Here is a 14,846-nt window from a genome sequence, read left to right as displayed (position 1 = left end):
TCTGATGCATGTTTCTGTATGGTTTCATCCAGAATAACTCCAACACCATTTCAGGAGGTTGAACTCCCTGAATAGTAGGTTTTGTAACTCTCTGCCAGCATCTGAACTTTACAACCTTTTCTTTAAGTCTCTTATACACATGCCATGTTTACTGTCGTCCTCTTTAAGACCGCATAAAGCTCCAAGCTTCTTCCAGTCAGCATTTCTACATTCCAACTTGCAAATTTCAGCTTACTCACTCCCTTTAACTTTAGCAGCCTGTAGCCAATTACAACAGCTAAGCAAGGCTGTTGCACTTTGCTTGCAGGGAACATCCTAACTCTGAGGTACACTTGTCACAGACATCAGCGCTCATGAGCATATCTAATGGACAAGCTTTACAGGTTCGCTGTCCAACCCTGACAACCTTGGAACTTTGACATCAGAGTTTCCCTTCTAAGAGAGCTGCCTACAGAGACTACTGGAGCCCATCTGCTCCAACAAGATTTATTTTAAGGTGGTCTTTATTCACCTTGACATCCTCCTCATCAAGCATTTTTTTAGAGGTAGCCATGCCACCAGCTACCCTATCATGCAGTGATGTTTATTTTCAACCAAATGTCATAATTCTGTATTTGTGACAGCATAATTTGCTGTACTCTGTAAAATTCCTAGCACATGCTTGTACACTGAATAATTAATATTTTTTTTTACAAAACCTCAGATTTTTGGTTTCTCCTTTGAAAACTTCCTTTGTTCTACATAGTTGTATTTGTGTACTTTTTTAAGATACTGAACCATATTTGAGGCTCAGTAAGGGAATCATATTGGGGATCTCCCTCCTTGGGCTAACTAAGGCTATATTTCTGAGGCTTCTTCCTTTCTCTATGCTAAATTGCATCTTGTATGGTACCAGCCCCTTTAAACCCAGACTTAAAAGTTGTTAAAAGGTATTCATAGAATCATAGAATTCAAGATCAGAAGGGACCATTATGATCATCTAGTCTGACCTCCTGCAAGATGCAGGCCACATAAGCCGATCCACCCAGTCCTTAGCAAGCGACCCCTGCCCCATGCTTCGGAGGAAGGCGAAAAACCTCCAGGGCCATTGCCAAACTTCCCTGGAGGAAAATTCCTTCCCGACCCCAAATATGGCGGTCAGCTGAACCCCGAGCATGCGGGCAAGACTCTCCAGCCAAACCCTCTGGAAAAGGTTATATCATACCATTGACCCATTGTACTATTTACCAGTGTGGCACTTAATTGACCTATTGACTAAGCCCGTTATCCTATCATACCATCCCCTCCATAAACTTATCTAGCTTAATCTTAAAGTCATGGAGGTCCTTCGCCCCCACTGTTTCCCTCGGTAGGCTGTTCCAGTATTGCACTCCCCTGATGGTTAGAAACCTTCGTCTAATTTCAAGTCTGAATTTCCTGACTGACAGTTTATATCCGTTTGTCCTCGTGTCCACATTAGCACTGAGCTGAAATAATTCCTCTCCTTCCCTGGTATTTATCCCTCTGATATATTTAAAGAGTGCAATCATATCTCCTCTTATCCTTCTTTTGGTTAAGGAAAACAAACCGAGCTCCTCAAGTCTCCTTTCATACGAAAGGCCTTCCATTCCTCGGATCATTCTAGTGGCCCTTCTTTGTACCTGTTCTAGTTTGAATTCATCCTTCTTAAACATGGGAGACCAAAACTGCACACAATACTCCAAATGAGGTCTCACCAACGCCTTATATAACGGGACTAGCACCTCCTTATCCCTACTAGAAATACCTCGCCTAATGCAACCCAAGACCGCATTAGCTTTTTTAACGGCCACATCACATTGCCTACTCATAGTCATCCTATGATCAACCAGGACTCCTAGGTCCTTCTCCTCCTCCGTTACTTCCAACTGGTGCGTCCCCAGCTTATAACTAAAGTTCTTGTTAGACATCCCTAAATGCATAACCTTACACTTCTCACTATTGAATTTCATCCTGTTACTAATACTCCAGTTTACAAGGTCATCTAAATCTCCCTGGAGAATATCCCGATCCTCTTCCGAATTGGCAATACCCCCCAACTTGGTGTCATCTGCAAACTTTATCAGCCCACTCCTACTCTTGGTTCCCAGGTCAGCAATAAATAGATTGAATAAAATCGGACCCAAAACCGAGCCTTGAGGAACTCCACTGGTAACCCCCCTCCAACCGGACAGTTCCCCCTTCAATACTACCCTCTGCAGTCTCCCCTTTAACCAGCTCCTTATCCACCTCTGGATTTTCATTTCGATCCCCATCTTTTCCAATTTAACCAGTAATTCTTCATGCGGTACCGTATCAAACGCCTTACTGAAATCCAGATATATTAGTTCCACCGCATTTCCCTTGTCTAAAAAATCTGTTACTTTCTCAAAGAAGGAGATCAGGTTGGTTTGGCACAATCTACCTTTCGTAAATCCATGCTGTAATCTATCCCAGTTGCCATCGGCCTCATGCTCCGGAACCACTCTCTCTTTTAAGATTTTTTCCATGACTTTGCATACTACAGATGTTAGACTAACAGGCCTATAGTTCCCCGGGTCACTTTTTTTCCCCTTCTTGAATATAGGAACTACATTAGCTAATCTCCAGTCAGTCGGTACAATCCCCGAATTTAGGGATTTATTAAAGATTATCGCTAACGGGCTAGCAATATCCCTCGCCAATTCCCTTAATGTTCTAGGATGAAGATTATCCAGGCCCCCCGATTTACTTCCGTTAAGCTGTTCTAGTTTGGCTTCTACCTCAGATACCGTAATGTCTACCCCCATATCTTCATTCCCATCGGAAGCCTCATAAAAGGTTGTTTATCGTTCCATTTAAATGATCTTTTGGGGAATGTAAAGATAATATAGAGGAAAATGTATGGACTAATGACAGGAGGAATTGAGGTGGGTGGAAAAATAGCGTCCCCTCTGCATGCACATGCACTCAGATATGTTCAGATTCTGCAAAGTGATTATCAACTGGTTGTGAGGAGTTACTTGATAGGCTTAACTTTTCTAGTTGAGGTGGAAGAGGGGTTAGTCAGTCTGGATAATAAAGAAGTCATTGCAAAAATAGAAAGGTGGAAATATTCAGATAATATTGATCAGTTTGCTTCCTTTTTTTGGTGGACATGGGTAATATAGCTGCTATGAGGTTAGTTCTTATCATTTAAGTCAAATGTTTGGGTCAAGTTTTCTGTTTTATAAAGCATGTGTATATATATTTGATATTTTCTTTTTGTAAAAATATTTTTAAATGAACCTGTTTTCTAAAATGCACACTTGATCCTTGCCTGCCAACATTCAATTACGTTTAGTGATTAAATTAAATTACATTTAGTGCTTTTTTCTGTTCAAGCTGGGCCCTCACTTAAACTTACCTCACTTAGACTATTTTTATGCATTGGCTACATGCATAATAAAAATGAGAATCTTATTGCAAAAGGGAATCTGTATAAATAACTTAGATATCGGTGTAACCTTTTATAATTATAACCTCAAATTACATAATAGGTAGTAGTTTAGTTTATAGGTCAAGTGCACAGGACATACTGATATTTGTACATTTAAAATGGAAGAGAAAATAGAAATATGTTAAAAATCCATTTTAGCTGATTGTGGAGTTAACATTTATACTTTACTTTCCTATTTAGATTACTAATATTGGGAAACTGAAGGATTTTCTTCTGCAACATAGAAAGGATTACATTAATGCATACAGGTAAGTGTGTATTGTGTTTAAATAGTATCTATGTTTTAAAACTTAATTTTCAAATTTATAAAATGAGCCCATTAAAATTCTGTGAGCACACTGACATGATTTAAAACAAAATATACAGTTTGCTGACCAGTTTCATACCTGATCATACATCATTCAGGATAAGCAAGACCTGTTGCCTACTACTAAGACTATGTCTACATAGCAGCTGGGAGTTATACAGGCACTAGCTACTCAAGGTAGTGCACTAAAAAGAGCAGTGTGACCATGATAGTAGAGGTAGCAACTCAGGCTAGCTGCCTAAGTATAACATTGCCTACGATCCTAGGTACCTTCTCAGTCGGCTAATTCGAGCCACTGCCCATGCCTTCCCAGCCACACTGCTATTTTAGAACACTAGGTCATGCAGAGCTAGCATGTGTACCTCTACTTGAGCTGGGAATTACACCTCCCAGTTGTGCTGTGGATATGCCTTAAATAGTCAGTGGAAAGCCTGAGCAGATAGATAATGAATGGCATGAGATAAGGCTTTTCAAACTCTGGGAAGTGAATTCCAGAACTGAGGAACCTCATTGAGAACACCATATTGGAGTACCACTGGCTCTGAATTTCTTTACTTTCTTACATCAAAATTTGGAGGAGTTAATTCTGGGTACTTGAACTTATGGGGAGAATATATTTGATTTTTGTGACAGTAAAAGCATCCTCACTTAAGTCAATGTAGGAAACAATTGACATTCTTGACTTTATTTGCTGCCTGAGCACCCAAGGAGCAGGTGTCTTGTCTGTTTCAATCCTCTGTCCGTTTACGAAATTGGAGCTGGTAGGAAAAGCTAAGGAAAAGCACCCTTAGGCTATGTCTGCACTTTGAGATAGGGGTGTGATTCCCAGCTGGCACAGTCACACCAGAGCTAGCTCAGGTTCAGGTGGGTTTGTACTTGGCATTGCTAAATTGTGCTACTACTGACTGTGCTACCACAGCTACACTACTACTTATACTCGCTCTAGCTCTTATCAAGCTAGCATAGGTATGTCGACATGAGCTGGGAATCAGACCTCTTGCTTGTAATGTAGATGTCGCCTTATACCTACCATCCCAGCAAACTTATCACTTTCGGTTTATTGGTAGGTCACAATCTAAGGCCTGAGGTTTTAATATTGATGCAACCTGAATTTTGGAGTTCTCAATCCAAATAATCTGTAGGAAACATTTAAAAACAGTAAAATGTAATCTTTAGGGACACTTTTCGATACCTGTCAACCTCAGTAAGTGTACTGATGTATATTTACACACTGTGAACAACATTCCACTCCATGGAAAACTGGTGTGTAGAGGAAAGGTCTCCAGTTTATCAACTCCACCACTGTGACCAGATGTTTGAAAGTTCAGTTTAAAATACTGGATGATTAGTCATATTATTTAGTTTTTCTTTCTGTCTTTCTTTCTGTCATAAAAATATGCCAATCCAGTGCCCTAGGCTCATGGCACACTCATTGTGAAGACTAGAAACAATTTGAACCAATTACCTACATTCTCCCAGAAGCCTCAAAACTAGGACTTACTTCACCTATCTAATCATTCTTCTCTTCCTGCCTCCAGTGTACCAAAAAGTCAGAGAGAAAATGAACCTTGCAGCATAACCTGAAAATCAATACATTCAGTCTTTGGCTAATTGACAAGGGAAGTCTATTCAAGTGTGGAATACCCCAGATGGAAATTACCATGCCTCCAACCTACTCACATTTTAAGATGATGAACTGTGCTGTGGTATCACGTGGGGAGAAAGGCGGCCTCTGAGATTACCAGAGCCATGCCAACAGCTTATATTTTACCTAAAAGTGAATTGGAATCCCATGCAGATCATAGAACACCCCTTTAACAAATGGGCCATCAAATTTTGCACTAGGTGACATTTCCAAACTGTCTTAGAGTGTAGCTCTGTGTAAAGGATCGTGCTAGAATTCATTCTTGAGATGACAAAAGCATATGTGGCAATGCCTATATCTAAAAAAGAAGCATACTGGTCAAGCATAAATAATAAAAACTACTCATGGTTTCTGCTGCTATATAAACTTCCAGCATCAGCTGGAGAGCCATCAGGATTCCCCAGCTGGGAACTTGAGTAAAAGAATGTGGACAGACTTCCCCAGCTGAGGGCATTGATACCACTCTAGTTTCTTATGGTGTTTTTTTCCAGCCTATCAGCATAACTGAAGTTTTGAGTTGCAGCCAGCCCTATCCACTTCCTGATTCTGGCAGGACACTGGGTAAGCTAATCAGTTGCACCAGCCAAGCCAGATGAAATACAGATGTAGAACTGAATGTCAACTGAATATTGAAGACCTTGAGTCCCAGATCATCCCTCTACCTTTCCCCCAAAGGCCTCACAGATGCATGGAAGCGATGACAAGATAGAACGCCTCCCATTAGAGAATGCTAGAAGTAGGTGAGCAATCATCCAGTGTTACCCTTTGGCTACTCTCGGTAACAGATGAATAGAGCCACTCAATAATGACTCTTTCCAAGCCTGTGAGGATCTGTGGCTGTGTCAACAATGCCATTTGATCCTATGGTGAATTGCCAAATTACTGAGTGCACTTTTTCCCCACAGATACTAGTAACAAATGTTCTGTGTGCCAAAAAAGGACACTAAGCATTTGATTTTCAGAAGTGCTGAGCATCTTCAACTGTATTCCAGCCAACAAGAGCTGAGTGTGCTCTGGACTTCTGAAAATCAAGCCCATCTGTACATATTGACATACACCAAAGCCAGACAAAGAGTAACTATATCTCCAAAACAACAAACAAAACCACTATAAAGATACTTGGTATAATAAACTCTTGTTTTTGTAATATTGATTGGAACAGTTAATGAACAACACTAGGTGGTGCTGTAAATTTAATACAAAAAGGCTGTCTTATTTTGTGAAAGTCACAATATGAATGGGTACAGTAACGGAATTTCAGTAACAGCAATGGTGGGGGGGGGAAGCTGTCATAATAATTGGGTGTATATTGACTCTTAAATTATTTGAATATTTTGGCTGCACTAACCTTTCGTACTGTATTTGGTTTACCTGTCTTGAAAGGGAGATTAAAAGTGAAGTGATGGATGGAGTGAAAAGTAGTCTAGTTTCACTTCAGATTTTAAAAATATTGCCGTATGCTTTTTGGAAATGCTCTTTTGTAATCTCTTACAGCAGTAATCCTCAATGTTTCTCCACAGATGTTAGCAGCAATAGAGCCTGTATTTAAAGCGGAAACCTAAAATATACAGTATTGTCAAATGTTTAAAGTAGGTTGTTAAATTGCCATGAGCTCATTATGTTCATGAAAAATAATTTCCAATAGATCTGTTTCCCATGAATACATGTCAAGGAGTAGAATAATCTGCTCTCATGACGTAAATGATAATATATCTCAGTGAAAGCATATAAAATTGTAAAAGATCTGGTGTTCTGTAACCAAAAAAATCCATTTGCTTTCCTTCCTAATTTATTGGTTTTTCTTCTCCTAACAGTCATATTCTTTTAGTAATGTCTCTATGGATGCTTCACTTCAGGTGCATATGCGCTTCTTGAGCTCTTCATTGGCGAGTTTTCCTCCAGCTGTGCGCATTTGGCATGCACTGATGCCAGACACCGAGTCTATATATGGATGCGCAAGCAAACTGCCTTCAATTCCTTCTCAAGCACCGCAGCCTGAGATAGAGCCCTAGCATGCCCACCTTGAGTGTTCCTCAGCTATTTTGTATACTTGTTGCTTGTTAAGTTTTGATAGCGTACCAAGTTTTTAGTAGTACTTATAATCAGTTAATAAGTGTTAGTAGCGAGAGGATAATTTTTGTTTTTTTTCCTTCTCTTTTTTTCCTTTGGGGAGTCATGTTGTTCTGGCATGGCATGCCTGGCTTGCCAGGCTTTAAACACTGTCTCTCCTGTTGAGAGGTTATACCTGTAAGCGATGGCCACTCTGAGTGTATATGTTGTTTGGGGGAGTCCCATGTCTCTCAGAACTGCAGTGTCTGCCTAACTTTCAAGCTGAGGGCAAGGAAGAACAGGGAAATAAGCTCAAATTGTTAATGATGGAATGCTCACTTTGTCCAGCATCTGAATCAGGTGCATGCGTGTGTGCACACACACATACACACACACACCCTTCCCGCCTTCAGCCCCACGTACATCTGTCTATGGGCAGATCCAATGCCCCTTACGCTTTGATGCAGGCTTCCCTTAAGAAAGTGGAGGCTTCTGAGAGGGCTCCCAAAAAAACGAGTACAGACTTTCATCTGAAGGAGACTGCTCTGAAAAAGCCTAAGTCTCCTGCGACATATATGGTCTCTGAAGCCTCAGCCTCTCAGCTTGGTACCGTTGAGTCAGTTGACTTCTTCTCCAGTACCAGCAGAACTGGAGAGTCCCAGAGCTCAAGGGCTTCAGTACCCTCTACTAGGGACAAGGAGGGCAAGCATAAGCACTGCTGTCAGGCTCAGTCCTGTCATCGGCAGCTACCCATTCAGCACTCGGTGCCGAGCAAGCAATGGCACCGGACTCCATCGGCACCTACATCAATATGCCTGCCATCGGAGGTATCATCACCTTCAGCTACTGCTTCCTCAGCTACCACATTGGTACCGGTTCCCTACTTGGTACTGCAAGAGTTTGGATACGTGAGGAACCTGTTCATAATAAGTGAGTTTGAATCCCCGCACCTCATGGGTACTGAGCATCTTTTGGTAGTGAAACCTTGGTCTCCAGACTGCTACCATCCCCGGGTACCGCAGGACTCTTCACCCTTTTCTATGGGGACTCCTCCACTGGACGATGTTGAGGAAGGTGAATGGGACTTCCATTCGGTCTCCTCTCTTTCAGTCCAGGGTTCCCCAATATATCCTGTCAGGAACTGTCTTGGACAGTCACAGAGAAGATCATGACTGTCATTAAGAGTGATTGAACCAACACTGCGTATCACCCCTACTTCCAGTATGGACTCCCACAATGCCCATACGCTAAGGGGGCTGCTGTGATGGCCATACTAGGATCCCTAGGCTGCTTACCGACAGCAATTCTCCAGACCAGTGGGTCTCAACCTTTCCAGACAATTTTACCCCTTTCAGGAGTCTGATTTGTGTACCCCCAAGTTTCACCTCACTTAAAAACTACTTGCTTACAAAATCAGACACAAAAAATACAGAAATGTCACAGCACACACTACTGAAAAATTGCCTACTTTCTCACTTTTACCATATATGTATAAAATAAATCAATTAGAATATAAATATTTTATTTACATTTCAGTGTATATGTAGAGCAGTATAAACAAGTCATTGTATGAAATTTTAGTTTGTACTGACTTTGCTAGTGCTTTTTAGGTAGCCTGTTGTAGAACTAGGCAAATATTTAAATGAGTTGATATACCCCCGGGAAGTCTTCTGCATATCCCTGGTTGAGAACCACTGCTCCAGACCACTGGCACCATGTCAAACAGAGACTAATGTTGTTCAATCCTCTCCTCTCCAACCAACCTCACCACAGGAGGAGACATTTGAAGAGCAGGAGGCCAGGGCACATAAAGAGGCCACCCATCAAAAACCCATCTCATCCTCTCCTCACCCAACCAGACGAAATGGTTATGCTTCCACCACCTTCCATGGCTGACGATTTTCAGCAATTTCAAGACCTCATAAAGAGGGTAGCTGATACTCTTCAAATTCCAGTTGAAGAAGTCAGGGATTCACAATACAGGCGGTTGGATATCCTACAGTCAGCAACATCATCCAGAGTGATGTTACCCATCAACAAGGCGCTCTTGGATCCATCTAAGACTGTGGCAAACATCTGCTACTATTCCACCAATGTGCAAAAGGGTGGACAAAAAGTATTACATTCCCTCTAAGGACTCTGAATTCCCACCCTCCACCTAACTCCCTAGTAGTCCATTCAGTAAATGAGTAGGGCAGGCAACACTTCTCCAGGTCTACTCCATTTGACAAAAACGAAAAGAGACTGGATCTATTTGGATGGAAGTCCTATTCATCAGCAACCCTGAAGTGCAGGGTTGCAAACCATCAGGCAGTCATGGTCAAATACAATTTCACAAACTATAAATAGATGGCCTTTATTGAACAACTGCCACAGAAACATAGGGAGCAATTCCAGTCTGTTATTTCAGAGGGCCAGTTATTAGCCAAGACCACTCTTGAAGCATCCTTAGATTCTGTGGACGCTGCCACCAGGTCCATCTGCATGGGCTTCAGTACCTATGTTTTCAGAGCTCTATACTTTAATCCATGCTGTCAGATCTAATGAGGCTCCGGGTACTGCAGTATTGTCTTCAGTTTTGGGCTCAGTTCTGAATCTCCCTCCTCCTCCTGCAGAAACAGCTTGGAAGTCACCTGAAGTGGAGCACCCTAAGAGGCACTGCACAAAGAAGAAGATTGGTTACTTACATTGTGTAGTAACTGCAGATCTTTCAGATGTCTCCCTGTGGGTGCTCCACTACCTCCCCTTCCCTCTGCTTTGGATTGTTCTCTGTAGATATGTTCGGGTGGAGAAGTAACTGAGGGCAGTATAATAAAGGGCTTGAGAGGCGCATGTGCACCTAAAGTGGAGCACCCATAGAGAGATACACCTCAGAGAACTGCAGTTACCACACAAGGTGAGTAACCTCATCTTCATAGGAGTATCTGTTTGCATCCTTTGCCCCCTGCTCTTTAGTATTTCATAGCTTCAGGTTCTCCACAGATATTTTAAAATGTTTGTGCAATTGTTTGTTTCTTTAGGACTGAGGTATGCTGCAGGGAGAGTGTGGTGAAGCTTCTGTTGTCCATGGTGTATTTATCTGTGGATAAAGAGAGGATCTTAGTCTCTAGGGCTATCTGTCTAGCACTCTTAATGAATATTTCATTGACCACCCTAAGATGTTTTCTTTAATTACTTTAACTGTTCAAATTGTGAATTTTAAAAATCAAAATTTATTTTTCACTAATTATGCTGGGATTTTTGTTTGGCTAGTGAAATTTCAGGAGTCTGATTTGGTCTGTCGGTCTCAATATTTTTTTCTCGTGTTCTAGCACAAAAGTTCAGTGTAATGCGGTGCGGTTGACTTTAAAAATACTGTTTTCATTAGCACTAAAGTAATTAAATGTATTAGATTTTGTAAAACTTATTTAAAAAAATACCTTAGACCTTAGCTACTTGACTATCCCCTTTAGATTTTTTTCTTCTAATTTAAATCTTCATTAAGGAGTACAAGCTCCATTTATACGTTAAAGTCAAATACAAGGAGAAGGTGGGTGAGGTAATATCTTTTATTGGACTAACTTCGGTTGGTGAAAGAGACAAGCTTTTGAACCACACACAACTCTTCTTCATGTCTGGAAAAGGTACTCTGAGCGTCACAGCAACATGCAAGGTGGAACAGATTGTTTTGCATAACTCTTGTGCAGACTTATCTCCGCTGCTACAATGATCAACACCTCCTACAACACGTCTTTCAAGATTCATGGGTCTTATACATACCTATCACAACCTATCGCGCCCCAGTAATAACTATGTGAGTGAAACCAAACAATTACTACGTTCTCGAATGAACTCTCACAGGAAGATGATTAAAGACAAAGACACCCTATTGCCTATGGGTAAGGCTATGTTTATGTCATGGAGGTCATGGAAGTCACAGAATCTGAGACTTCCAGAGACCTCCGTGACATTTCTGCTTCAGCCCCAGTGGCGGTGGGACTCTGGATCTGGCAGCCAGTGGGGCCCTGGCAGGGCTCCAGGGACAGGGGACAGACTCCTGAGGAGGCCTTCCTCAGGGTTCCAGTGACAGGTGACAGCCTCTCCCAGCCACCATGGGCGGAGTGGGGGCCCCCTGTAGCTTCCAGCTGCCACAGGCAGAAGGGGAACTCCACAGCTCCCAGCCACAACGGTGGCAGGGGAAACCATGGAGCTGCAGCAGCAAAAGTCACAGACAGGTCGTGGCTTCCATGAACTTTTGTTTATTTCCTGTGATCTGTCTGTGACTTTTACTAAAAATAACTATGACAAAATCTTAGCCTTACTTATGGATGAACACTTTTCACAAAGTGGTAACCTCATCCTGAAAGGAAACCTGCACAACACTTTCAGAAGACAAGCCTGGGAGCTTAAATCCATAACTCTGCTAGACACTAAAATCATGGACTGACCAGAGATACTGGATTTATGGCTTATTACAACAATCTGTTACCCACTAACCCCCTCTTTTTGTCCTGTGACTGCAGAGGAGTTAACATGTCACTCTACCTTGAATGGTGCCTTACTATATGTGCTAAATACTTATGCTGAACAATCTGTTTCACCTTGCATTTTGCTGTGATGCTGGAAGTACCTTTTTCAGACCTGAAGAGGAGCTCTGTGTGGCTCGAAAGCTTGTCTCTCTCACCAGCAGAAGTTGGTCCAATAAAAGATATTACCTCATCTACCTTGTGTCTCTAATATCCTGGGACCAACATGACTACAAATACACTGAAAAGAGCAATCGTTAGGCAAATAAATATACCTGTTGGCCCAGTATTTTCACTGTAAAGATGAGAGAAGAAACAGTTTATCAGTAACCTCCAGAAAGAGAGTGTTTCGTTTGACCACCTCTTCTTGTAAGTCTTATGCTTTGGCTACACTTACAAGTGAAAGACACATCTTTTGTCGTTCAGAGGTGTTAAAAAAAATCCCGCCGAAAGACAAAAGTTTTGTTGATGACAAGCGTTGGTGTGAACAGCGTTTTGTTGGCAGGAATGTTGCTGACAGTGCTAACACCGCTCATTGGGGATGGAAGTTTTTTGTCAGCTGGAGAACTCTTGCCGGCTGACAAACAGCGGCTATACTGCACACCTTTTAGCGGCATGGCTGTAGCGGCACAGCCGTGTCACTAAAGCTGCATAGTGTAGATATAGCCTTAGTCACTCAGCTTTCCTTTTGATCTTTGTTTTTTAAACTACAGCCACCCTCTGCCTTTACCTTTGTGATACTGTGCCCCATATTATTCATATTCATATCATATTATTATGATATGAATATGGCATAACTAAGATGTTTTCTATGCAAGCTGGGACATGTGAGGTATCATTCGAAAGGTTATGATTTACTGAATATGATTATCCTATTTGTATGCATGTATCATTTCTGTATCTGTAGTTAGGAATATTGACTATGTAACAATTACAAGTGGGTTTACACCTGGGGAACACCCACTAGACCGAATGCAATGGATGGGCCATTAGGGAGAACAATAGGATTTAGAAGATGGTAATCTCCCAGCTTCCTGGGATGCTGCTTTGCCACAACAGGGTCATCTGATTATGTCACCTGGTACTGAACTCTGTCTTGAACTACTAGTATTTTTCCACTAATGGGGTGGGGATCAAACTGGGAAACAAAGGATTCTCACCATATGTAAATCCTATAAGGCAGGGAAGTGAGTTAATCAAGATTCATTCTTCACTGAATCCCCGGCCAGGATGACAGCTGGAAACATCTAAGAAACAAAGACAAAATGGGTGAGGGAGACTGAGCCCAGGCTGGAAAAGGTGTCTGGCCTGTGAAAGGAATATCTGGAGTTTTAAGCTGCAAAAAAAGAGCAAAACAACATTTAGGGTGAGAAATTACTACTTGTAACCAGTTTCTTTAGCGTATTAAGCTTAGTTTGCATGTTTGTTTTATTTGCTGGGTAATCTGCTTTGATCTGTTTGCTATTCCTTATCACTTAAAGTCTATCTTTTGGAGTTGTTAAACTTGTTTTTGTTTTCTCTAAACCAGTTTGTAAAATTCATAACGGGGGGGGGGGGGGGCAAAAAAATGTGCATATCTTCCTCCATGTTGAGGGAGGAGGCGAATTTCAATTAGCTTACACTGTACAGTTCTCTGTGCAGTGCAAGACAATACAATTTTGAGTTTACATCTGTGTTCCCTGTAAGCTGTGTGGTTGGGCGGCCACCCAGGAGAGATTCAAGTGCCACACAGTTGATTAGCAGAGCCACGCACATCCAGCTGCCAGCATGTGTTCAGGTGCCCCTCTCCCCTGCTGCTTTGCTCCTGCAGCTGCTCCTGGGACTCTCCTGCTGGCTGTGCAGAGCAGGGGGAGGAGGGTGCTATTGTCAAGGTGTCCCCCTCCCCCAGCCTCTGTACCCCATCTCCACAGCACAGGGTGGAGGGGACAGGGCTCAGGACTTGCAGCAGCTCTGAGGTCAGAACAAGCCTTCGGGTGAGTGAGTGCCTTAAGAAGAGAGTGCACGGTCTCTCAGAGACTTCCCCAGAAGCCGTCATGCACAATCTGTGTGTGTGTGTGTGTCTCTCTCTCTCTTTCTCTGTCGCGCACCCCCCCCTTGCCCATGTACCCCATTTCTGCAAAGTGTGAGAGGGGGGCATAGTTCAGGAGGAGAGCTTTCAGTTAGTTTTTTGACTGGTCTATGCATTTCATAATTTTTATTTCTCTCTTACACTTAAATTTAATTCTTTGAGTAGTGAATTCTAAAATGCCTATCTTGTCCTGGCTGGAGTAATTATCCCAATTGGTAATTTTTAAAAAATATATATTATATCTAGGGTTTTTTGTTTCTACTGGTGGTGCATATCCGCACATTACTTTGGTGCACATAACAAAATTTATTCCGCACATGGGTGGAAAAAATTAGAGGGAACATTGGTTTACACTCCAGAGGGGGTGTGCACTTGAGTGCTGGGCAGTTTCTTAGCTGAAAGACTCCCGAGGCAGAGCTGATTTCAGTGTCTGTGTCTTTCTACAGCTGGGTGTGTCCCTACCTGTTTGTGTGCTAGAAGAGGCTTGAGGGTCCCAGCAGGACAGGGTGAGGGAGCCCCGACTGATGGCACAGGCTGGCTCAGTGGTACCCCAGTATATCAGGTGGAACCCTAGAGCAGGGGGGTAACCCATCACAATCCTCCTTTTGGGGAGGGTAAAATTTGGCAGGTAGTTATGGCCTTAAATAAATTAGCTAATATTTGATAGGTGCTATCAAGCTGTTTTGAAGTATTGTTTAAGATTAGTATTTTAAGTGCTTGTTAATATCTGGTTTGTTGTCTCAAGGATTTGCTCATTAATAATTTGTTTCCTGGTTGAATATTAAATTTCTAACTAA

The 14,846-nt window shown here is 42.1% G+C and overlaps 1 protein-coding gene across 8 annotated transcripts in view; it reads left to right on the top strand.

Moving 5' to 3' along the window:
- Positions 1–14,846, top strand: part of STX18 (syntaxin 18) — a 93,524-nt gene that overhangs the window by 42,340 nt on the left and 36,338 nt on the right. For 5 of the 8 annotated variants that reach the window (XM_039540175.1, XM_039540181.1, XM_039540180.1 and 2 more), the window contains exon 2: positions 3,656–3,723. In XM_039540175.1, the coding sequence (XP_039396109.1) occupies positions 3,656–3,723 (68 nt within the window). Of the gene's footprint in view, positions 1–3,655; positions 3,724–5,918; positions 5,989–6,102; positions 6,168–14,846 lie in introns of those variants that run through there. The other 3 variants (XM_039540176.1, XM_039540177.1, XM_039540178.1) reach the window with 2 other exon arrangements.

The sequence above is a fragment of the Mauremys reevesii genome, linkage group 5 (genome assembly GCF_016161935.1).
Source record: "Mauremys reevesii isolate NIE-2019 linkage group 5, ASM1616193v1, whole genome shotgun sequence".
Taxonomy (NCBI): Eukaryota; Metazoa; Chordata; order Testudines; family Geoemydidae; genus Mauremys; species Mauremys reevesii.
The sequence above is the reverse complement of the archived record's forward strand: the minus strand, read 5'-3'. Positions and strand labels throughout refer to the sequence as shown.